At 44.0% G+C, this 23,518-nt stretch overlaps 3 protein-coding genes across 7 annotated transcripts; 2 read left to right on the top strand and 1 right to left on the bottom strand.

Annotated features, from left to right (window-relative positions):
• The first annotated feature begins 993 nt into the window (after positions 1–993).
• Positions 994–3,943, top strand: AKAP14 (A-kinase anchoring protein 14). Of its 2 annotated transcripts, XM_023926056.2 has the most exons (6): positions 994–1,123; positions 1,255–1,374; positions 1,447–1,538; positions 1,691–1,870; positions 2,844–2,896; positions 3,788–3,943. In XM_023926056.2, exons 2-6 carry the CDS (start codon positions 1,263–1,265, stop codon positions 3,873–3,875), a joined length of 525 nt encoding a protein of 174 aa, XP_023781824.2. In that variant the 5' UTR covers positions 994–1,123; positions 1,255–1,262; the 3' UTR covers positions 3,876–3,943. The 2 variants fall into 2 exon arrangements, with proteins under 2 accessions (XP_023781824.2, XP_086706410.1); XM_086850284.1 differs by lacking the exon at positions 994–1,123 and having other exon boundaries at positions 1,130–1,374.
• A 239-nt stretch (positions 3,944–4,182) lies between these two features.
• NKAP (NFKB activating protein) lies at positions 4,183–13,062 on the bottom strand. Its single transcript, XM_086850281.1, has 9 exons — positions 12,815–13,062; positions 9,721–9,801; positions 9,259–9,332; positions 8,936–9,055; positions 8,118–8,160; positions 7,626–7,741; positions 7,401–7,476; positions 6,794–6,943; positions 4,183–5,499 (listed from the first exon to the last, which is right to left on the bottom strand). The coding sequence occupies exons 1-9, from the start codon at positions 13,060–13,062 to the stop codon at positions 5,325–5,327; spliced, it is 1,083 nt and encodes a 360-aa protein (XP_086706407.1). The 3' UTR covers positions 4,183–5,324.
• ZBTB33 (zinc finger and BTB domain containing 33) lies at positions 13,061–23,147 on the top strand. 4 transcript variants are annotated; one of them, XM_086850278.1, is made up of 2 exons: positions 13,061–13,283; positions 18,130–23,147. In XM_086850278.1, the coding sequence occupies exons 1-2, from the start codon at positions 13,061–13,063 to the stop codon at positions 20,169–20,171; spliced, it is 2,265 nt and encodes a 754-aa protein (XP_086706404.1). In that variant the 3' UTR covers positions 20,172–23,147. The 4 variants fall into 4 exon arrangements, with proteins under 4 accessions (XP_086706404.1, XP_086706403.1, XP_086706405.1 ...); XM_086850277.1 differs by lacking the exon at positions 13,061–13,283 and adding an exon at positions 16,267–16,610; XM_086850279.1 differs by lacking the exon at positions 13,061–13,283 and adding an exon at positions 16,877–17,086.
• Positions 23,148–23,518: the final 371 nt, after the last annotated feature.

The following is a 23,518-nucleotide window of genomic DNA, read 5'->3' as shown; positions in this document are numbered from 1 at the left end:
AAATGAGACTTGACTCAGAGAAATCAATTTAATGTATTGACAGATAAGAGGAAAGTAATGAGAAGTTAAAACAAATCATAAAACACCTTCCCCCCCACTCCTGCCTTCTTCCTGGGTTCATCTTCACTCACTGTACTTTCTACCTCCTCTCTGTTAAGCTGCACAGGGTGGTGGGGAATGGAGGTTGTGGGAAATGTCATCCCAGGTCTCTGTTGTTCCTTCCTCCTCAGGGGAGGACTCCTCACACTCTTTCCCTGCTCCAGCATGGGGTCCCTCCCATGGGAAACTCCTTCACTAACTTCTCCAGTGTGAGTGCTTCCCATTGACTGCGGTTCTTCATGAACTGCTCCAGCATAGGTCCCACACCTAAGGTGCACTCCTTCAGGAACCAGCTGCTCCAGCGGGGTCACAATTCCCGCCAGCATATCTGCTCCAGTATGTTCTCCTCTCTCCATGGGCACAAAGGTTCTGCCAGAGCTTGCTCCAGCATGGGGTCGTTGCTGGGGTGCAGGTGGATCTCTGCTCCATCATGGACCTGCAGGGCCACAGCTGCCTCACCGTGGTCTTGCAACACGGGCTGCAGGGGAATCTCGGGTACCCCGTACCCCCTGCAGCAAGGCCTCTTGTCATCCTGGAAGAGCAGCTGCTGGGAACTCAGTAGCCCGTGATCTGCTAAAACCTTTCTGGCTTCTCTCGTGTAGTACCCGTGATCCTTTCCCTCTGAAAGCCTGTGTGTTCCAAGTGCCGCTGTTCAGAGCAGCGGGCTGGACAGTTTCTGCCTGGCAGAGCATAGACTGGAGGCCGCTTTATCTCCCGAATTGTCCAGAATGGCCAGAATATGACAAGCAGAGAATCTGCCTGTCTCCCGGGAGATCCAGAAGATCACAGCGCGCTCGCTTGCCGGGGGACAGCCGGGAGGCGTTTCTCGGCAGGGAAAGCCGGGGCGCTGCCGGCAGCGGCGCGGGCTCGCCATGGTGACGCCCGGGCGCGGGGACAGCGCCGGGCCCGGGCACAGCTCCCCGGCCTCAGACACCTCCCTTGGGACCGGCGTGCCCCGCACGGCCCCGCCGCTCCTGGGGATCCCCGGCCAGGCCGGGGCAGCGGGGGAGAAGCGCCAAGCGGGGTGAGCAGGGCCGGGCTACAAAGAAGGGGCGCTGAGGGACTTGCCCGCCGCTCCCCGAATGAGGCTCAGACGGGGCCTGCAGCTCTCAGAGCGTTGTTCTCTCGGTGTTTGTGCGTTTATCTCTCTAAAAGTGAAGGCAATGGACAAGGAAGAGGAAAAAGCTGCCAGTGGGGAAAAAGATCACATGCCCCCAGAAGATGAGAGAAGCAGTAGAGAGGAATGTCTCTCAGAGGCCAAGGAGAAAGAGAAAGGTATTGTGTATGCTCTACTAGAACGTGTTGGGGTCTTTTCAGGAGGATTTGTCAGCATTTTATCTGTTGTAGAAACCCAGCATGTCATCAAAAATATCCCGTGGACCGCAGCCAAAAACTTCACAGTGCAGACAGGATGGCAGCAAATTGAAGAACTAATTTCTGTGAGTCACAATTCCATCCACTCAGGAAGGCCCACCTTCTCACTTAAATATGAAAAATTAAAAAGGAGAGCATCTCTGCTCCTTTTTAGCACCAGCCTCAAGTCAGCTCTACTAGACAGAGGGAGTCTTAGTGTAATATGTTTATTCAACAGACATGGGACATTCATGAAAGCTGGCTTCACCACTCAGAATTTCTTGAGGAAGAAGAACTGAAGGACAGCAAGAGGTACCATTACAGAGTTTGCTGGGGCCTCCCAACTCGCAGAAAACCCATCCCACGAGCAACAGCAAGTGTCTACTTTGTTATAGTGATCTCCAAATCCAAACCTGATGTAAGTACTCAGAAATGGTGTGGATGGATTAGTCCTTTAAAGGACAAGAGCACAGTGGCATTCCTGAGGTAGGGAAATGCCAGGACAGTGGAGAGACTGGTGAGGAGCCAGTAGCTCTCATGGAGATGCTGAGAAGGCCTGGACATTGGCAGATCAATGGCAGGAGATTTAGACATGGCCTAATAGAAACCTGCTATTGGTTGGCAAGGGGAGCAAGGTATAGAACAGGAGGCTGGGTTAGTTCCCAAATCACTGACTGACAGAACTTGACAAACAGAATCTGGCAGGATCCTACATCTGCCTTCCTGCTCTTACCATCTTCCCTTTTCAAGCAACAATTTTTCTGGGCAGCTATAAGAAGGGCTGAGTAGAGGTGAGTTACGGAATGAGGGGTCAGTAGAGAGGGAGTGACACTTTACTCTTCAAGCTGTTTTAGAATCCCTTCCCTGATCAGCCTGAAGTTTGCACTTGAACAATGAACTCTTGCAACTCAAGAGAAAAAAAATGAAATAAATTGCACTGAATAGACTTCTTACCTCTATGCTTAAGTCATACTGAACCTCAGTGTTTCTACTTAACATTCTATGGATCCCCAAATAATAATCTGTGGTTTAACCTCAGCTGGCAACTAAGCATCACAGAACTGCTTGCTCACTTCTTCCCCACCGCCATGGGATGGCGGAGAGAATTGAAAGTGTAAAAAGAAGTGTAATAATATTAAAAAATAAATGGAATAATAGTAACAGATTGGGGGGAAAAATAACAAACTGAAGAAAAACCCTATGAATGACAAGTGATACAATGAAAACAATTACTCACCACATGCTAACCAATGCCCTGAGCAGCACCTTCTCTTCCGCCCCAACCAAATATCTAGATAATTTTTAAAATAAACAGTAGCTCTCACTTAATTACAATGTCTCCTTTTTGATGGGCTGTACATGGCCTCTGCCCTGTCTCTGATCTCTTGCAGACTGAACCTGTAGAGGTCTTCTACAGACTGGAGTCCAGCAGGCTAATTCGGAGGTAAATGTTACTATTATTTTAACAAGCTTTACTGTGGAGGCCCAGGGGCCTGTTGCCGCGGTGCCTTGACTCTGGAGGGGGTGGCACAGGAGGGGGGAAATGCCTCTCTAGATTAGGGTGGGGAAAACCTTGGTCCCATGGGTTTTTGCAGCCACATGTTAGTGCCTTTTGGGTTCTGGTGTTCTAGTGGTTTGTGGGAATTGATGTCATTCTTGTTCAGTCCCCATTTACTATTCATGTACCCTTGCTAGAATGTTCTTCCTTCCCTTAACACCCATTGGCTCTGTTTTTCTGCATTGTTCCACCCCTGTTATCCCCTTGGTTCTCTTGGTCTTTGGTCACTCCCCTGCACTACTTTCCCTTGTCCCTGTTGGACCTTGACCCTCAGATCTGCCCCTTTTACCCCGTATTTAACCCTGTGCCCTTAGTCTGACCTCGGTTCTCGTCCCTGAATTAATTTGATGCTTCAATAAACCAGTTGTCAGATTACCAAATGAGTGCCCATCTTTATCATCAGCATTCTTTAGTGGTGCTCTCTGGGCCCGAGAACGTGGGTCACTCTCTGGGATCCTGTTGTGGCACGCACTGTAGCACTTTCCCACTCCAAAACCAAACAGGGAGCTCGATGTAAATAAGTTTGCAATAATAGCAGGAGTGGAAGTTGTCAAAATGTTGCTACATGAAATGACCCTGCTTATCACTAGCTTCACCCTCAGAGGCATGAATAGCCACCCTGGGGGCATCTGCATTCTCCAGAAACTTGTCCGGCTTTACATGGGTCTAGGTGGGGGTCTTTATTGCTATGTGGTGAATAAAGGCCAGTTCTCAGCTGACCAAACTTGGATTCAGTATTATGCTTAAAATCTACCTTCTTTATATTTCGTTCTCCAGGCCAGAACAGTGCCAGTTTAGAGAAAAGTGGCTTCAGGACATAATTGAAAATAAAATAGCATGCGCAGAAAGACTTGCTTCCCGATGAACAGCGCCAATTCACCGTTACCAATACTCTGTTGTGGAGAACCAAATAAACATGTTGAAGAAAGAAAAGCTCTTCCTTAGCAACATTTCTACTTTGTGGATAGATGAAAAGCATTGAACCTGTGCAAAATCAGCTAGGCCCTGACATGGCAGCTGGCTGTGTGTGACAGTCCCTGGCAGGTATTGCAGGGTGGAAGGACCTGGCAGGGTGGCAGGATGGAACCAGGTTCCAAGTGTAAATGGGAAGAGGCAGCTGGGTAGGATTTGTTGTTTGTGAATGCCAGGTCTCTGGAACTCCAGGGAAAACATTAAAGGACTTTAGGACTTTTATTTTCTTGATACAAATATACAAGATATCTCTGCTGCTAGACTTAGAGGGGAAAAAAAAAAAAGTAGGAGAACAAAAAAGAAAACACCTACCTCTCAAAACCATTTTGTTTTCAAAAACATTTGAGAAAAAGAAGCTCCAGGAGATACATTTGGAAATATGCAGTTGAATCAAAGATAACCACCACATAAGGACTGCCTGAGCAAAGCTCCAAGCACAGAGTTTAAAAAAGCAAGTCATGTAATACTGCTGAAACAGACTAAAGTAAAATACTACAGGAGTTAAAACATAGTTTAATCTAGAACACTTCCATAAACAAAAACATTTCAAATAAATTGAAAGATACATCCTTGTTACCACCTGTGTACATCCAGGGGTTCCAGTCACTGCACCCCACTGCACTGATGCCTATGTATAACATAGGAGAAAAAGAAGCAAGCAGCTTAGTTCTTCACCATGTGTTTCAGTGGATTAAAGATCAGACCCTCCTATTACTATTACTTTACACCTCATTTGCGATCTGCTTGCTCTAAAGTAACTGAAACCCATCTGTATTAAATTACAAACTCATTTACAAAATATTTACAATCTGGTTTGGATCACAAAGCAAACTCAACTGCTTTGAGTAAAAACCTAAATCTAAAAGACTTGTGAAAAAATAGTGAAGTAGACAGTCCTGGATCTCAAAACAGGAACTTAGGAGTTCCTTCACTTTTGCTACTGGTGCTAGTAGCTTGTTAAAGGTCTTTCTCAAGCTAAATGATCTGATGATTAATACAAATAAATGGAATAAAAAAATCTCGCTTATTGGCATTAGGTAACAAAGTCTTCCCATGGGATCCTTTGGCTTGTCTGATTCAAAGCAAGCACAGAACATTGAAACCTCTAATCTTCCCCGCCTTGTAGCCTTTCTCTTTACAGGAATTCCTCGTAGATGGTAAACAAACCATCCAAGAAAAACTGATGAAAAAAGCTCTGTTTTCTAGACACAAGTAATCCACTCCTGAGCCTTGGCCCTGTTGGGTGAAAGGTGCTGCAGCACCTGCAGCTTTTTTCAAATCACAGCTGGACTGGGTTAGCTGCCACATGGTGCAAGCTACGGTGTACAGTTCAAACGAAGCACTATTTTTCCTCTTTGCCTTTAGTCTTTCTGTAGACCATCTCTCGAAAGCTTGCAAGGATCTTATTCTCTCGTTTCCTCCTCTCCTCCTGGTTGAAGGATGCCAGAGCTCTCTTCTCATCTGCGCTGTAGATCTGGTTCTCTTTACGCAGACGCACAGCTTCCATGCGGCGATGTCTGTGGGGGAGAAGACGGGGTATGTCAGCATGGGCAGAGGGTGTGAGTGTCCTGTCACAGCTTCCAGCCATCAACTGGCTTGGATGTGTTCAGGGGCTTTAAATAAAGATAATGAAGTACCAAGGCCTGAACAATAGGCCCTGAGCCAAAGTTGACCTCTAGGTGGACCTTCCAACAAAATGTTGTATTTGTATCCTGTACTCAATAAGGTAATATGCATTAGTGAAATATGTAGCGTGATAAGAATATATTTATCTTTCTGCATTTAGAAGCCAGACAAAGGCATGAAATCAGACATCTGGCCTTGTCTGAAGGTATATGATCAAAGCCAGCTCTCTTGGTTCCTTCTCAAGGCCTGGCCAGGCTTTGGGTGGAAGCCAAGAGGAGGATGAAACCACATGGTCCTGCACTAGAAGCTGTGTATGTTTGTTTATTTGACAGTCTAAAAGCTGGGCCTTCTCACAGTGAAAATGGAGGCCTTGCCTACAGGTGGACACACCACATAGGAATTCCCAGGAATGGTTCTCCAAGCCTTTGTTGTGACTGGGGCTTCCCAGCTGATGTGCCGATCTGGACGATGGTAAAGTATTAGGGTACCTGGTCATTTATCTTTCTTAATCACTCAAGGCAATCTTCTCCAGTAATGAATAGGTGCATTACTTAGCTTATTCTTTGTAATGCTTTGCAGTTTTGCACTCTAGCAAATTATACTTACTGCTTAAAGTTGGTGTCTGCGTCTTTTGTGCTGACTCTACCAACTGGTAAAACAGATACCTATATTAGATAATCCAAACTACACACTAACCTTCCCAGGAAGAAGTGTGGCAGAGCAAGGAACTGATTTCTGGGGGTGTCTGTTTTCAGGCAGTCAGGCAGAAGCCTCCCATACCCCCAGTGTCAGCTGCTGGCTCACCAAAATTTAAGTGAGATTCCCGTTGGTCATAGAGAAAAAAGTGCAGCCAACCTCTCACACATTTATTTGTCTCCTGCTGAAGGGCCAGCACATCCCCAGGTCTGTCCAAACAGACCTTTGAGCCATCTGACACAAGCACCTCCTCATTTGAAATAATTAGAAGAGTACTGGCTGTGAAGAACTTTTGCTCTTGAGGAGAAAGTGTCCTTGAAAAACTCACTATCCATCTCTAGCAATGGGGAGTTTAGTGTCGATTATTGCAAGCAGAGCACCTTCTCCTCTATGCTTCTAAGTAGAGTTTGGAAGCAGTCTGCTATTCAGCCAGCAGTGAAAGCAGCTCTTGAAAATTCCATTGAACCATTGCCATCATGAAAGCCATACCTGCTGCCACTCATGACATAACCAGAGCTCTCAAAAGATGCAATCTCTTCACTTGTCAAGCCGATTTCACCTCTGCGGGGAATGCGCTTCCCTGCTTTTACGTACTCTGCCATGGCTGCACCTTCACCGGGCAGGAGGGCATGTCCATAGCTGAAAAACCAGAAGTGGTGATTTCAATAGTTTCAGATAGAGAGAGCCTGAGATAAACATCCAACTTCCCTGTTCACTACTATATACAGCTGCATTTTAAAACACTTTCTTATTCTTTACCATATATTAGCCTGTTTCTTCCTTATGGCAACACTAGCAACAACATCTTAAATTATCAGTTGAGTTAATTTTGATGACATTATTGAAGTCACAATACTGCAGAGCTTTAGAATAAAAGCACTTAAAATTACTTTTTCTAGGAATCAAGGCTAAAAAGCATAAACCAGGCTTTTCTACCCAAAATCAGGCCAGGGGAAAGCCTAGCACCACTAGAACTTCTGTCTGTGAGTTCTTCACACAGCATTTTTCCCTCTGCATGCCTATTGTTGCAACAGCCCTTTTGAAGAGTAGCTTTCACACTTGATTTATCGAAGTACCATTAGAGCTGTCTACTCACTTCAAAGGCCTATCATCCTGAGATGCGTGAGTTTTGGGAGCCTCTGGTCCAATCAAACTGTCAGCTTCAGTATTTTCTGCAACAATCAAATAAAGAAGAAGATTAATCTTGTGCCCATTGTTCTTTGTTATCAGAAGTGTTACACAGGTCAGCAACACCTAACAATGAATTCACAAAAAGGACATCAAGAAGTTTCCACCCAAGTTTTAAGTCAGGTGAACCTACTTGACCTCTCAATCCAGAGATCATCCCCATGAAGCTGTTCATCATCGGAATCTTCGCTACTTGAATCACTGGATTCCTTCCTGCTCTTCTTAGCTTTCTTTTTCTTATACTTCTTCCTGTGATAAAGTCAGACAGACATGCTATTTATCAAAATTTAAGATGAAAGAAGGTGCTTGGAATCATACTCAAATGATGAGTTCCTCAAGGTAAGTTCCAAATACAGGAAGACTGGCTTTCATACAGAACACTTTACAGCAAAGCCAAGACAATATATATGTTCTGTTTTGATTTTCATAGAGTGTTTAGAAAGTGGCCCTTGGGAGTTGTTGTGCACAGTTGTGTAGATTTAAATAAAATCCATCAAATTAATATTATTTGCTAGTTCTTGCAAATTACCCAAGGTCCTCAGGCTCCCTCAGGGCCTGAAAAGAAAACTGGGCTGCCCTCCAGCCAACAGCAGTCTGAATGACACACAACAACCAAGACACTTACTTTTTCTTCTTTTTCCTCTTCTTGCTTTTCTTTTTATCTTCATCTAAAAAAAATAAAGTGTATCTATTAGCAAAAAGAAATTATTAGTTATAACACATAAGTAGTTTACTGCCCTGTGAATAACGTGGCATGCCTTTTACAGCCCCAGTGTTCATGGAACTGTGGGCTCTTTGACTGTCTCAAACCTACCCCTATGTCTAACCAGGGGTGGTGGTAAAGATCAGAATGATGTAGGAGCAGCACAGTTGGGGCCTTGCCAGGATCACCCTGGCATGCCTTTTCCAGCCCAAATGATCCTGGAGCTGTAGGCTCTGCGACTCCCTCAACCCAAACCCTAATCCTAGCCCTAGCCCTAACCCAAATTCAATACTATGGGTTTTCTAGGTCACAAAGATGTGGGAATAGCAATAGTGGCACCTTGCTTGGATTGCCTTGGCATGCCTTTTCCAGCCCCAGTGTTCCTGGAGCTGTAGGCCCTTTTACTCTCTCAACCCTAATCCTAAGCCTAACCACTCCCCTAACCCTACTGCTGAGAATTACTCTAACCACTACCCATACCAATTAACCTAACTACTACTCTAACCACTACCCTAACCCTGAGCCTATTCCCATCACTAACTGCCTCCACCAGAATGTTCTAGTACCCACTGATGGGACTTGTTTTTATACTGGGAGAGTGTTAGTAGAAAGCTCCCTGCAGTAGTGGTCAGTATGAGACCATATCAAACAGATCTCTGGCATGAGATACCGAGTGGAACATAAATTCAGAAATCCCATTTCCTGAGGACAGACTGCAAGCTGAAACCCTCTTGTCTTACCACTGGAGTTCTGCTCAGACTCTGAGTCACTGTCACTGTCCTCAGAATGTTTCCTGCGCTTTCTTTTGGATGCTTTACGTTTTTTCTTTTGTCTTTTCTTCTTCTTTTTCTTCTTTTCCTCTAGAATGTTTTTAAAGATAACATTAGAGAACAAAGAACATCTTGTTCCATGTGTATTCCCTGATTTTCCAAAGCAATGCTCCCCTTTGAGCTGAAGCCCACCCCACTCACTTCCACCCATCTAAGCCAGGGAACCTCCTGCAAGCAGCAGCAGATTCGAAGCCACAGCTTTTCAAAAAGGCTGTGCAAGCCAAACAAAATACCTTCTGAGCTGGAATCCGAAGAACTACTCTTGGATTTGGCCTCTTCATCTTCTACCGGTGTGTGCTCATCAGAACTAAATGAAATAACAGTTTGCTACTTAAAATCTGTTTTGTTGTCAAGATCAAAGGTACACATCTGACCAAAGTAATTTTGAGTCAATCCTTGCAAGGCAGTAAAATATTAAAGAGCTAATTTAACCTGGGAACTGGCTATCAGAACCACAACACAATAGTCACCTGATCTACAATAAATCACATATGGCATAATTAGTATGTTGGAATTACCTGGTGAAAAAATAAATAAATAATAAAAAAAATAGTAATCTCATTATGTTGCTTCAGAAAGGAATTGATACAATATGTATTGTGGCACCATATCTAGAGCAGGGATAAGGCATTTTTATAAACTGAACTGATATGTAATTAATATTATAAAAAACATGAAGAAAGAATATGCCTTACTCTGGGTCTGGAACTTTTGGTGACAGCCCCCAGACTTCAGGTGCCCCCAGTTCTCCAATTCTCTCTCTCTCATTGAGTCTCCTGTAAAGGGAAACACTATGTGATATATGTTGGTATAATTCACATTTTATTGTATATAAGATCAAGTATAAAAACATGTTTTATGTAAAAAACACAAGCACCTTGAGACTGCAAAAACAGCTGCTGGAAAACCAGGAATTTGCAAGAGGATAACACAGCAATTAAGAGAACATCGAGAAGAGATGGGTCCACCCAAGCAAGATAAGCGCTCTAATGACCCGGTGATTAATGCCTAATACTGACCTGATCTGATTCTCCAAGACCATGCATCTCGATGTCGGTTTCCCAAAAAAATTACTCAGACTCCCTCTCCTTCTGAGAAAAAACTAACCACGATTCTAAATCTCAAAGCCTGCTTCCCGAAAAAAAACACTCAAAACTTCATCTCCTTCTCAGAAAACTCATCAGCAGTAACTGCATAGCCTCGAGCTTAAAAAAACTGTATAAAACTCAGCTCTCCAAAAGACAGTTTGTGAACTTGGGGAAATCAGTGCAACAGAGGCTGATTCAGACTTCACCCAGCACCGACCCAGGGCTCGATGCTGACAGTGATTGCAGTTGCTTCCAAAATTAGATTTTGCAAATTTTTCAATAAAATTGTTTTTGATAAATTTGGCTGCAATTCATTCATCACAAAACTATCTTGATTTGAATTACAGAAGTAGAAAAAAGAAACAGTATACTTCCAATGCAGTTGCATCAAGAAGAGGAGCAAAGAATTTTTTTTTTTTTTTAAAAGTAGCTTGGTGATTTAGATTATAGTAGTTTTGGTGATGAGCAGAGTTGAAGAGAGATTTGCAGGTGTTAGTGGGGGTTGTGCAGAGTGGAGTTTCTTGAAGACGTGTAGAAGAGGTGTTAGTAGTTTGTAGGGAGAGTCTTGCAAGGAAAGTGATGTTGAAGTGTTTCTTATAGTGTGTAACTTTAGAAAGAGTTTGAAAGGAGGGGAGAGGCTGTTCAATGTAGTTTTACAGGAATTTGTTTTGAATGTTGAAAGTGGTTGTGGGATGCCACGGAGGGGAGCTTTGATTCTAATATTTAATAGAGAAAAATTAAATGTTTAAAGAGTTTGTAATAATGAAAAAGTTCCCCAGTGAGAAAAAAACCAGCTTTTTGAGAATTTTGTAAGTAAATGTATAAATTTGCTTTTCCAAGTGAGTAAATCAGTGCTATTTTAAAGTACTAATTGTATAACTTTGTATTAAGAGAGATTTTTAGTAAAGTCTTTCATATGTTTATTCAAAAATTTTGAGTATTTGGTCTTATTTTGCTTTTTTAAACAAAATGAAAAATATATTGTTTAAATTCAAAGTACCAAAAAGAAAAATTGTAAACTATTATGTTACCACTCCCACAGACAAACTAATAAAACTTAGAGAATATTTTAAGATCAAGACCCCTTAAGTGCTAAGTGGTCAGTACAGGTTTGTGAATCATATGCAAGTATTTACAAACACTAAAAAGATTGAAAGGAAAAAAAACACAAGAAGTTGTTTAAAAACCAAGATGTCCGTGCTATCCGTGTATACATTTTAAATGTAGTTATTGTCACGAGATTTAAGTTGTGCATTGTAAGAGGGGGTACGAGTACAAAAGCTTGTGTACAAAGTGTCAAAAAGAAAAAAGAAAAAAGAAAAAAAAAAAAGCCTGACTAGCCCTATCTTAGTGCTCGCTACAAACCTAAGCTTACTGGAGCTAGATTCTCCAGAGTCTACCTTTTAAATGAAAAAAAAAGATAAAAAGGAAAATCAAACTCATGAGCACAAGTCCTAGCAATCGAGTGCTGTGAAAAACGAGGTTCACATATTTTTTATAGAATTTAAGAGTTTAATAAAAAAGAAAATTCCGAGATAAAAATAAAGTATACAGATAAGGCCGGGTGTCTCTGCATTCAGCCAAGAGAGTACACCTTACTAACAAAGGATTGTCCCTTAAAAACAGAATCCTATTACATATTCATAAATTTTCGTACATGATTCAAACATTCTCCTTAAGTTTTGGATGTTTCTTTGTTTAGTTTTTGACTCGGCCCCTTCTCAATAAATCAATCTTCTTGGCTCCACCGAGTTTTACATTCCCTGATAACAGAAATACAATAAATTCCTCCCCAGAGCTCTGGTCACTGCTGTCTTCACCTGGATAAAATAATCTAAGAATGGAAGGGGTCTCCAACCATCTCCTCTAGTCCCTGGGTTATACAAACAAAAGTAGTCCCTGCTCCAATATCATGCCATAGCTCAACACGTATGTATATTATACTACCATTTTTAAGCTTCATCAACCACAGAAATAGAAGGAACCACACTAATACAACAAAGTTTTCTAACCTTATACATATAGCATTCATTCCAATATTTGCAAAAAGCCAACAATATAATATGTATCTATAAGAAGTGCCAAAGGGGGAGTAATGTACCCTGTAACACAAACATTAAAAAGTTATCCACATGAAGTACTTTTAAAAAGTGATATGTAGCTCGGTCTAATCAGGGAACCACTGAAGAACACCCTTGCTGCCAAGAAGATGATTTACCTCGCCGCCGGCTGCAACCTGGTCGACGCTGACCTCGATTGTGGCTGTTCCAAAATTCAATTTTATAAATTTCTCAATAAAATCCTTATTGATAATATTTCGCTGATTTCATTTATAACAACTGTCACCAACGCCTACCACAGAAACATTTTACGTCCTACATATTAGTGTTTCAAATCCCCTAAAACAGCTACAAAAAGGTTAAGAGAGAACTCGGAGCAAGGAGCAAGCTCGCAGGCCGGCAGTCCGGCAGCAGAGCTCCGCAAATTGCGGAGGATCGGCGGTAGCCGATGTCAACTCCCTTCATCCGAGCTCCGTCCCCTGCCCGCCGGGAACCCCGGCTGGGAGTCCGTGACGGGCCCTACAGAACCAGGCCCGGCCGCCTGCCCAGCGCCCTCAGGCCCCCGGCCCTCCCGAGAGCACCGTCCCTTCCGCGCGGAGCGGGCCCCGGCAGGGTAGGCCTGACCTCGCACCGGCGCTCACCTCTGCCGCAGGATCTCCTCCTTCTCCTTCTCGTAGTACTCGGGCCATTTGCCGTGGTGGTGGTGCCCGTGGTGCGCGGAGGAGCGCGGCGCGCCGGGGCTCCGGGACCGGCTGCGGCTCCGCCGGTGGCTCAGGCGCCTTGGGCCATTGCGCTCGCGGGATCGGGAGCGGGAGCGGGACCGCGAGCGGCGGCCGCGGCGCTCGGAGCTGGCGGCGGGCGGGGAGCGGGAGCGGGACGCGGGCGCCATGGCGGCGGCGGAGCCGCTTCCGGCGGCTTCCGGCGCCCTCCCGGCCGGGCGGGAGCGGGGCGGGAGCGGCGCGGCCCCGCCCGCGGGGGTCACCACCCCACCCGCCCGCCCGGCCGGCAACGCGGCAGTGGTCGCGGCGGCGGCGGCGGCAGCGGCGGCTCCCTTTGTGCCCCGCGGCTGCCGCCTGGCAGCGATGGACGCGCGCACGGCGGCGGCGGAAGGTGAGGCAGCGACGGGGGGCGAGCCGCGGGCGGGGGGCGGTGGCGGCGCGGGCCCGGCTCCGCCCCGCTCAGCGGGCACCGGAGCGGGGCCGCGACCCCGGGAGCTGTCCAGGGCAGCTCGGGAGCAGCACTGCCCGCGGACAGCTCACCGTGTCCCGGCGGGGTTCCCCCTTCTTGGCCGGGCCCTGCACCACCTGCCACGGCCCGGAGCGGGCAAGGCCCGCTTTCCAATGTTCAGCCGCCCGCACCTCCCAGCGCGGCCTGACACGGCGCTGGGCGCCGCTCCGGTGCGGCGCCTCAGAACCAAACTGCCAGGACGAGAGGAAATGGCCCCAAGTTGCTCAGGGGAGGTTTATGTTTGGTATATGATTTTTTTTTTTTCATGGGAAAGGTTGTCAAGCACAGGAATAGGCTGACCAGAGAAGTGGTGGAGTCACCGTCCCTGGAAATGTTAAAAAACAACGTGTGGGGATGTAAGGACGTGGTTCAATGGTGAACATGGTGCTGGTGCTGGGTTCGCGGTTGGAGTTGACGATCTTAAGTATTTTCCAAGCTTAACCTTTATCTATGAAGATGATACAATTATGTATTCAGATAAGACACCCACTCTTCCGTGAGCACCCTTCCCCCTCAGGTTTGACTACGTTGCCACGGAGCTTTCTTTAAAACCCCCGAGTTTCTGCTCAGCTCAGGGAAGTGCAGTGTAATATCGCTGGGTCTGGCCAGCTCTGTGTGAACGGGGCATTTTGGACAGCTGCTCCACCCTGGGAAGCCCATGCTGGTTTATGCTGTCTAGAAATTATGTCAGCGTATGTCAGTCTCTTTTTCACAAATGAAACAGTATTCTACCTCCCAAACCTACCATAAGCGGCATAAAACAAATCTGTAAAATGGAGGAAACCTATTTAAATTTTTTTTTGGCTACAAGTAACCATGTGCAGAACAGGGAGGGAAAAGATTTATCAGAGATTACAAATATGTGTGGTGTTACTGTCCCCTGTGTCTGTGTGAGGACAGCTCGGCTTCTTCCTTCTTTTGATTATTTTGGCAAAAATAACTAAATGATGACTAAAACATCTACCTCAGGAGTATGCTGCACCTGTGTTACCTAATATTATAAGGTGACTTAAAGTGCTTTAGTACACAAGTTATAAATGCTCATGCAGTACATAGCAGCATCTACAACAACTACTAATGTCAATAAAAAGGATCACTGGACTCTTAATTAAGTTATATGAGGCTTTATATAATGGGATTGGCAGGAGAAATACTCTCAGAGATTTTTTCAAAGCACAAACAGTGGAAATTTGTATTTTAGAGTCTTTCAGAAGCAGTGATGTTTTATTTGAAATTCCCACAGTGGAAGAATATTTCTGTCCTTAAAGGTAGTCTTAGGTAGGATAAGTATTGAATTTAAATTTTATTGAAAATCCTTAACTGTTCTACTTATAAAATTTAATTTACTTGAATGTAAAATACATGTTTTCATAATGGAGAATGTTACTTTATCTCTCAAATCTGTCAGCTCTTTAAAATAATTTTCTATTCTCACAAACTAGATTTTTAAAAAGAGCTCCTCAAATTGTTTAACTGAAAACTCATTACTGAATTGCATACTTTTTTGTCTTCTTGCAAAAGCCTGCACATAAATTCCTTCAAATTTGTACTTTATACTTTCAAGCCTCTATTCCTGAGTTTTTTTAATCACTTCTATACATTAAGGTAACAGTTGCTATTGGGTCTCTTACGTATTTTTTCAGTTCCAATTATACCACTTGTAGTTCTGTACCCTAGGTGTTTCTTGTCAACATCTTAGATAAAATGGTTCTTTTATGTTGTTTTTTTATATTGTAAGGTTTTATGTGACTTGAACCACCAAATACTTTCTAGGCTTATCTAAAAATAAAAGTGGACAAAATAACCCCTAAACTAGATGCATCATGGCAAAAAAAAAAAAAAAAAAAAAAAAGCACATTGAAATTCAGCTTTCAGATGCAGCAAGATGGTGAGAGTTTCAGTGAAATTTGCAGTGCTGGGGAGAACATTAGCTCTGTCCTGACTGTGGCAATGTGACCGTGGGGTTCAGATTTTATATCTGACAGAAGGAGTTGCCATAGAGAAAAGCTGCTGTGAGAAACGTTAAAGTCAAGGAGATGGTGCAGGTCTCCCAGCAGCTTTTAAATTTGGCAGCATTTCTGTGCCTAAGAATAAGTGGTTCAAACCTGATTTTTGAGATCTGGTGATGCCTCAGGAGCAGGAATCCTTCCAAGTCAGTGCTCACCTGTAGCTGTAAATTTTTCCTGTTGGTTATTGGAAAAGGCAGAGAGAAGTCCTTTAAGCTGAAGGATGAAAGGCTAAGAAATTGTTTAATTTGGGCCATCATACATTTTTGGAGGAGAAAAAAAAGCACTGGATTAAGTATTAAAACAATTATAGTATTATTTTCATTTAATATAGCCTCCTGTGTAAAAATTACTAAGAATTTGTATCAAAGGAGAAAAGAATTGAAGGGTCATATAAGGAAGAAGAGCCTATGCTTTCCTTGATGAGCGTTTACTCTTATTTTCCTTCAATTGATTCTCTGGTAAAACCTATAAATAAACAGAGACTGGTTTTGTAACATTTAAAATGAAGGTTCACGTCAAAAAGGCACTTCTGCTACTAACTATACAAATACAGAGAGCCTGGCAAGTGATTTTCTTGCTAGAAGAGCTCATAAACCTGGGCAGGACCATTTTGTTGCTGATTTATGTAGTGAGTGAAGGATTGCAGTCATTTCTGCCAGTGACTGCAGCATGTTCCCGTTTTTCATCTAACTTGACAGAACATTTGTTCTTGTCAAAGTTCTTGAATCTTAAGAAAAATCAGGAACCCCTGTGGTACAAGTTCACTGAATGCATAGGAGAAAAAAAAAAAAAAAAAAAGTAACAGATCAGTAACCGAAGATGAAAAATATTTTTTATGATCTTAGTGTTCTTCGAGCATTCCTGAACAGCGACAGTTTCCAAGAGGCCGCACTGTGCATGTGTCACTTTGGCGGCCACATGTCCAATGTGCTGAGAGTCCCATTTTGTCAAATGTACTTTGTGTCAAAGCCGTACATGTCTGTACAGCTGCTGGCACAGTCTAGCACGTGTCACTGTGGTGCAAAGAATTCCAAATAAATGCTCCCGCCGCAGCACGAGCAAGGGTGCTCAGGTGTGGTTCCAGCGCCCCTCGGTGCTGGGCGGAGGTGCGGGCTGCGTCAGCGTTGGCAGAGCAGCGCCAATGCCCCCGGGAAGGAAATGAGACTCAGCGGGAAACAGCCTCCACGGCCTTATCCGCACGGTGAGCCGTAAGGCAGGTGTCTGCCGGGTTTACTGCCGCCTCCGCCCGGGTCACGGAGCGCGGGGAGCCGGGCGCCACTTGCCAAGGCCGCAGCAAGGCCCGTGCGCGGGACCCGAGGCGTCCCAAGGCCTGCGCTGAAGCAGGGTCGGGGCCACACACTCAGCACCTCGGGGTCTGCAGGCGGCCTCCTGCAGGCGGGGGGCGGTGACGCGGGCGGTGCGTCCCAGGCAGCGTCCGGAGCTCCTGAAGCGCCGAGCCCCGCGGCCTTGGGGCTGCCGGCGGCGGGAGAGAGCGGGGCGGGCCCGGCCCGGGGCCGCAGCGGCGGGAGCGCGGCCCGGCCCCGCCCCGGGACGAAGGTTCCCGAGGCCGCTCGGGTCAGAGCCGAGGGCAGCGCCGGCAGCGCCCCCCGGCGGTGGTGGAGGCGGCGGGTCCGGCGGTGCGGGAGGCGGCGGGGCCGCGGCCGGAGCGCGGCGCAGGTAACGAGGGGAACGCGGGCTCGGGGGGCTCGGCTGCTCCTCTCGTCCCAATGGGGGCTCAGCGAGCGGAGAGCGGCGGAGGGGCCGCCCGCCGACCCGGGCCCGGTGGTGCCGGGCCACTCCCCGGGCCCTCCGCTGTCAGCGCCGCCGCTCCCCCTCGGCCTCCGGCCGCGGACGGGCTGTTGCTGCCGGGGCGGCGGCCCCGCTCGGAGCGCCCGTTCTCACGGTTAAGCCCCCGGGAGTCGCGGGGGGAGCCGGGCGGAACGCGCTCCCCGGACTGGCGTGCGGCGGCCGCGGGGCTCCGGCCTCGGCGTCTCATCCGGCCCGGCCTGCGGAAATAAAGTTTTAGGGGTAAAATTAGAATCCGTGACTCGCTGTCCTATATTTTGGTGTTTTTTCCAGCTTACTGGGGGACTTTGAATGGGCAGTGCTGACAGATGGGTTACTTTGACTTAGGAGATCTATTTTGTTACAGGGCTGCTTCAGTGTCTAGGTTTGAAATACAAAGCCTTGCAAATATATAGCATGGGTGAAAAAAAGTTACTTTTTTTTTTCTGGAGAAGGAAGTGCATTACCCATAGCGTTTTCATTAACTCAGTTGACTGGTAATAAACAGACACACAGATTCTGGTGTCTGGCCATAAACAACTTCATGTTATTGGGCTTTCTCATAACAATTTATGGAATATTTCACAATTAAAGAGAAATTACTAATAATGTGTAGGGCTGCTTGAAGGACCCAAAACTTCCATGCTCTTGGTCTTATAGTTAACCTTATTTGCTGTTGCTTAAGATGAGGCGTTGTTTCTCTGCTTCTCACCTTGTAAGAACAGAGGATATATTAAGAATTCCACTTGTGTAGAAAGGGAAAGGACAAACAATAAGAAACAAATTTGCAGAGTGCAGTAGCACAATCTTCTGAACAATATCTTTTCTTCTTTCCTAAAGAAGGAATAGACAGTAAATATGTGAACATTGTCGTGCAGTTGAAACTGTAAATCTGCATTTTTACTAATTTGACATCTTTTGCTTTCCCTTTGTAGGAATGGAGGGGAAAAAACTTATTTCTGCAACAGACACACAATATTCTAGCGTGCTCCTTCAGTCTTTGAATGAGCAACGTGGCCATGGACTTTTTTGTGATGTTACAGTCATTGTGGAGGACCGGAAATTTCGAGCTCACAGAAACATCCTTTCAGCCTCAAGCACATATTTTCACCAGCTTTTCTCAGTGGCTGGTCAAGTGGTTGAGCTGAGCTTTGTAAGAGCAGAAATTTTTGCAGAAATTCTAAATTATATTTATAGTTCCAAGATAAACAGTGTTCGATCTGATTTACTTGATGAACTGATTAAATCAGGGCAGGAGCTGGGTGTTAAATTCATAGCTGATCTGGGTATACCTCCAGCTGAAGGGAAGAATGTGCCAGGCGAGGTCAAAGACAGTGCTTCAGAAACTTCAGCTTCTAGTCCAAATCAGAGAGATGCTGAAACACAGGTAACTGTCATCAGGCCAGAGGGTCAAGAAGCAACAGATGGGATGCCAGTTATAACACAGTCATTCTCCTTACATGGCATAGAATATGAGACTACAAAAATTACAGTGAGCGATTCGGATGATGAAGATGATGATGTAATTTTTTGTTCTGAGATTGTTCCTCCAAAAGAATGTACTAAAGACAAAAATGCTGCAAGCCAGAACCAGCCTTGCTCAAGTCCAGCTGGAACTTCTGACCAAAAATCCTGTGGCAGTGGTGGCTCTCCCCATTTGACAAACACCACAGCAGCTCAGAACCTCACTTTGTCGGCCAGTCAGCTAAGCCCAAACCAAACACAACCAGGTGCTGAATCACTCATCTCGGCAACACCACAGCATTTTACTCCTAATATCATTGTGCTAAACAAGCCTCTGCTTAACTCCTCACTTGGTGCCAGCTCCTTGCATCAAACACATGTGACTCCTACAATTAATTTACTTGAGGAGAGCCAGCAGCCATCCAATAATGGCTCCATAACTGAAGTGGAAGCAACTACTGTTGATGAAGAAGAGGTTGTTGAAGATGATGTTGATATCATTAGCTCCTCAAGTCCTGGTTCGGTCAGCAGCAGCTCGTTGGTTCAGCAATCTTCTGTTCCTAAGGCAGTGAGCACTGAAGGATCTGGTGTACAGAAAAAACAGGTTGTTACATTTTCACAAGAGTCGCCTGCTAAACCTGGAGAATTTAAAATAAAAATCTCAGATGTCCTTTCTGGAAACAACAAGGAATTAAGTTCAGGTCTCGCATCAAAGAATGTGGCAGATGGACAGAAAATCATAACATTAGATACAGCAACTGAAATAGGAGGCTTATCTACAGGCTGTAAGGTTTATGCAAATATCGGTGAGGATACCTATGATATAGTCATACCTGTAAAGGGTGATTCTGAAGAAGGGGAAGCCAAGCCTGATGACACACCCAAAAGGTCTGGTGACGAATCTCCAAAGGGGAAACGCATGAAAGTAAAGCACGATGACCACTACGAGCTCATAGTGGATGGCAGAATCTACTATATTTGCATCGTGTGTAAGAGGTCGTACGCGTGTCTGACGAGCTTGCGGAGACATTTCAATGTCCACTCCTGGGAGAAGAAGTACCCGTGTCGCTACTGTGACAAAGTTTTTGCTCTTGCAGAGTATCGTACCAAGCATGAACTTCACCACACCGGGGAGCGAAGGTACCAGTGCTTGACGTGTGGCAAATCTTTCATCAACTACCAAATTACGGCCTCCCACATAAGATCAGTTCACAGCCAAGACCCTTCTGGAGACACCAAGCTGTACCGGCTGCACCCCTGCAGGTCCCTGCAGATCAGACAGTACGCCTACATTAGTGACCGCCCCAGCAGTGTCCCGGTGATAAACCAGGGTGGAATTGTCTATCGTGTTGGCTCAGGGAAGGATGGCACTGAAGGAACAACATCCAACCCTCCAGCCAAACAAATCACCTGGGATGACATTTTCGTTCCGCAGGGAAGTGAAACAATTTTTAAACAAAACCCGTCAGAGGGAAGTACTGAATTTGAGTTTGTGATACCAGAATCTTACTGAAATGTTTGAAATGCTGGAAAAAGGATTCAGTGCAGGAACATTGCAGGTGTTTTAACTGAACTGTTGAAATTGCTGTAAAATCGAAGGTTAAACTCAAAAGAAGTTAATTTGTTTTACCAAGTTATGAAATGGTAGCACTAAGTTGGACCATGTTAACTGCAGTGATTTGTGGAAGCAATTAATCAGAATATTTACTTGAACAGAGAGTAAGACATTGCTAAGGCGCTAGCAGTGTTTTCTGGTATGTTAAATTCGATCAAAACATGAGGATTTGTGGCTTGAAAATCTACAATTTCTTCTAAAGAGCTAGAAATATTTCTAAAATAATTGAGGTGTTTCCTGTACCCATACTTACCATGTAAACCCTTTCTTTCATGTTAGCACTTTAATGCTGAATTCTGTTTAGATGTTAACCAAGAAAACAGTAAGACTTTTTCATCACAGTCCCTTGGTCATGGAACCATTTAAAAAAAAATAATCCCACAATTCACATTTGGGAACAAGGGGCTAAAATACATGAACCCCTACTACACTGGAATAGTCTGTTTTTGAGCTAGCATCTTAACTCTGCTTTTATAAATATTATGAATCTGTCTTTTTGCAAAAAGTCTTGTCAACAAGCAATACTCTATTAGGGCTAACTTGAACAAACTTTACTTATGCTTGGCAGTGTGGTGAGCAAAGTATTCAGTGTCCTGGACCATGATATTTTACTTCTTTTGCAATGGGAAAAAAACAAACTCCACAAAGCTCAAAGAAGCTTAGAACACCTATGTAGGAGACAATTTTACTTCTTAAAGCTTGAGAAACATTGTTGCATTTTCTTACTGCTGGAAAAAAATGCCAGTAGTTAGTTTTATATAAAGTACTGTTCCCTTTTTTATTTTTCCCCACTTCAAGAAGAAGGGCTTCAAAGGCTGGAATTTAAAAATTTGTTGTAATTAATTAACTATAATTAATAATATTATTTGTTTTTATCTGAAGGCTTCTCAAAACTATGTGTTCATGTAAGAGCTGTTTTGGTGTAGCACTGAGACTGCTGAAGATCTTTTATGCCTGTTTGGCTAGATCAGGTGAAACAGGGATTTGGATTTCCTCCCACACTTGCCCACATTTATACATTTTGGAAGATGAGGACTAAACCTACAACCAGAAAATACCCTTTATTCACCATGACCCAAAATATAATTTCTCTGCAGTTGTCTAGCTGTCAGCTGTTTCCAAGTTTGGGTTTATTATGTTGCCATTTTATTCTCCTTGCAACTGGTGCCTGTTTAAGCAGTTAAAAGATGAATTAGATGTCCAACTTGATCATGCAATGGTAGAGAAAAACAGCTGTTTACTGGAGTCATAGTTTAGCATTTCAGAGTTAGTGACTTGTTGAATTTTTGTAAATGGTAGTAGGAAAACTCAAATTCTAGAGGTGACTGGGAAAGACTGTTGTGTATAGTACTAGTTATGGCAACCTTTCATTGCTTCAATTGCTGTTACAGGTTTCTCTTTTTCATGTTTTAAGTTAGCATCTGATTTTATGACTTTCAAAGTTAAAGGTTTTAGACATACAGTACTTTTCACAGAAAGGCACTTAAATGGTAAATGTCTCAAATATAAGTTGAGCTACAGAAAAGATACCAGAAATTCCTGTCAGCAATGATGGGAAGAGGATTTGTTTACATGCTGCATGTAATGCTCAGCACTTCTCTTTTGTCAGCCAAGAACATGATATACCTGATTATTTCCAGATCATATTGCAGAGCCCTTTGAATACAATGGATCTTGCTTTAAATGTGGGATGTAACTGAGGTGTCATTTCTGCAGTCAAACATTATCCTCACATGACACGAGTGTGGATCGCCTGTGTCGGCACAGGCGTCTCGGCTGCAGCGGCTGGTGCTATGGTGGGACTTCCTGAACTCTGTGACGACACAAATGCAATGTTATTTTTGTTATTGATATGACACATGTTTAATCCCAGAATAGTCTTGAGCTGGAAGGGACCCACAAGGATCATTGAGCCCAAGGCTTAAGTAAATGGCCTGTATGGGGATCTGGAATTAAGCATACATTACAAAGTGCAGAATTAAACATAATGGCTATCACTATTTGCTTAAAACCTTAAATTAAACTGTGCCTAGTAAAGGTCTCTTTTTGGAGGAAAACTGGAAAATTAGGGCTTTTAACTATTTTTGCTGGAAGACTCGTGCTTGCATGTGTCTCAGGGTCTTCAGTTTTCCTTGGGAGTGATTTTTGATATCCAAAGTCTAGAAGTATTTGAAGCATTTTTTTCTTAATTTCACTTCTGGTATTTATTGGTTTGGAAACATGTTAAATCCATTCTTTGAAAACTTTTTATGGGGCCATAAGTAAGCTTTTATATTTAGATTTCTGGCTATTGCACTTATATTTGTGTTTTTGTTTTTTTTTGTAAGCATTTAACTTCCAGTTTAACTTAACGAAAAATTTTATGTAAATATTAAGAAATTGGCTTTGGGATAATGGAAGAAAAAGGTTGAATCTGACAAAGCATTTATACAGAAATAAAAAAATTTAAGATTTCATTTCTTATGCATATGAAACCATTAACAGATGGTAAGATCTGCTGCAGAATATGGTGATGGTAGCTGCATCCTCACTCTCCGGTTTCCTTGGGGATTCATACCGTAATATTCCACTATGTGAACTAAATAAATATTGAATAACATCTACTGCTTATTTATTTTGTTCTGTTAAGGCATGCAGCTTATATAAAGATGCAGAAGCTGACAACTATATACATTGAATTCTGAGTTCTACAGCTATTGCCTAGGAAATGTTCTGTGTGAAACATTCCTTGGTTTTTCCCAGTCTGTGATGTATATAGTTGTACAGTCTTTCCTTAACATACTTTTTTAAGTTGTGTCCTACTTTTCATTATTCAATACGTGATATTAGTTCTTAGAGCTTTCTATGGCAAAAATAAAAATGTTTAATTCTCAAGATTGGTTTAGTATGTTTCTTTTTGATGGTAACTCAGTTTCTATAGTTTAACATGTTTGTAGCTTTCTTTTCCAGGTCTTTGGGTGTAGCAGGGAACCCACTGTTAGGGGGGAACAGGGGGAGGTGTTTTTATTTGGGCCTTAATTTTGTTTGTTTTGATGCTGTTTAATTGATTTTGTTGAACACTTTCCACTAAAGCAAATTAGCACAAGTCCAGTGTGTTGTGAGCTGAATGCTGCGATACATGGGGTAGATGGGAACTCTCAGTACAGGCAGAGCTCCTGTGGAACAGTCTGACCAACTACTGGCATTGCAAATGAGCTCAAAGTCAGAAAAAACTCACCTGGTAACCAGTAAAACGTACATAGTGA

This window comes from Cyanistes caeruleus, chromosome 14, assembly GCF_971803275.1.
Source record: "Cyanistes caeruleus chromosome 14, bCyaCae1.hap1.1, whole genome shotgun sequence".
Classification (NCBI taxonomy): domain Eukaryota; kingdom Metazoa; phylum Chordata; class Aves; order Passeriformes; family Paridae; genus Cyanistes; species Cyanistes caeruleus.
Note: the sequence above shows the minus strand (reverse complement) of the source record. Positions and strands in the feature narration are given on the sequence as shown.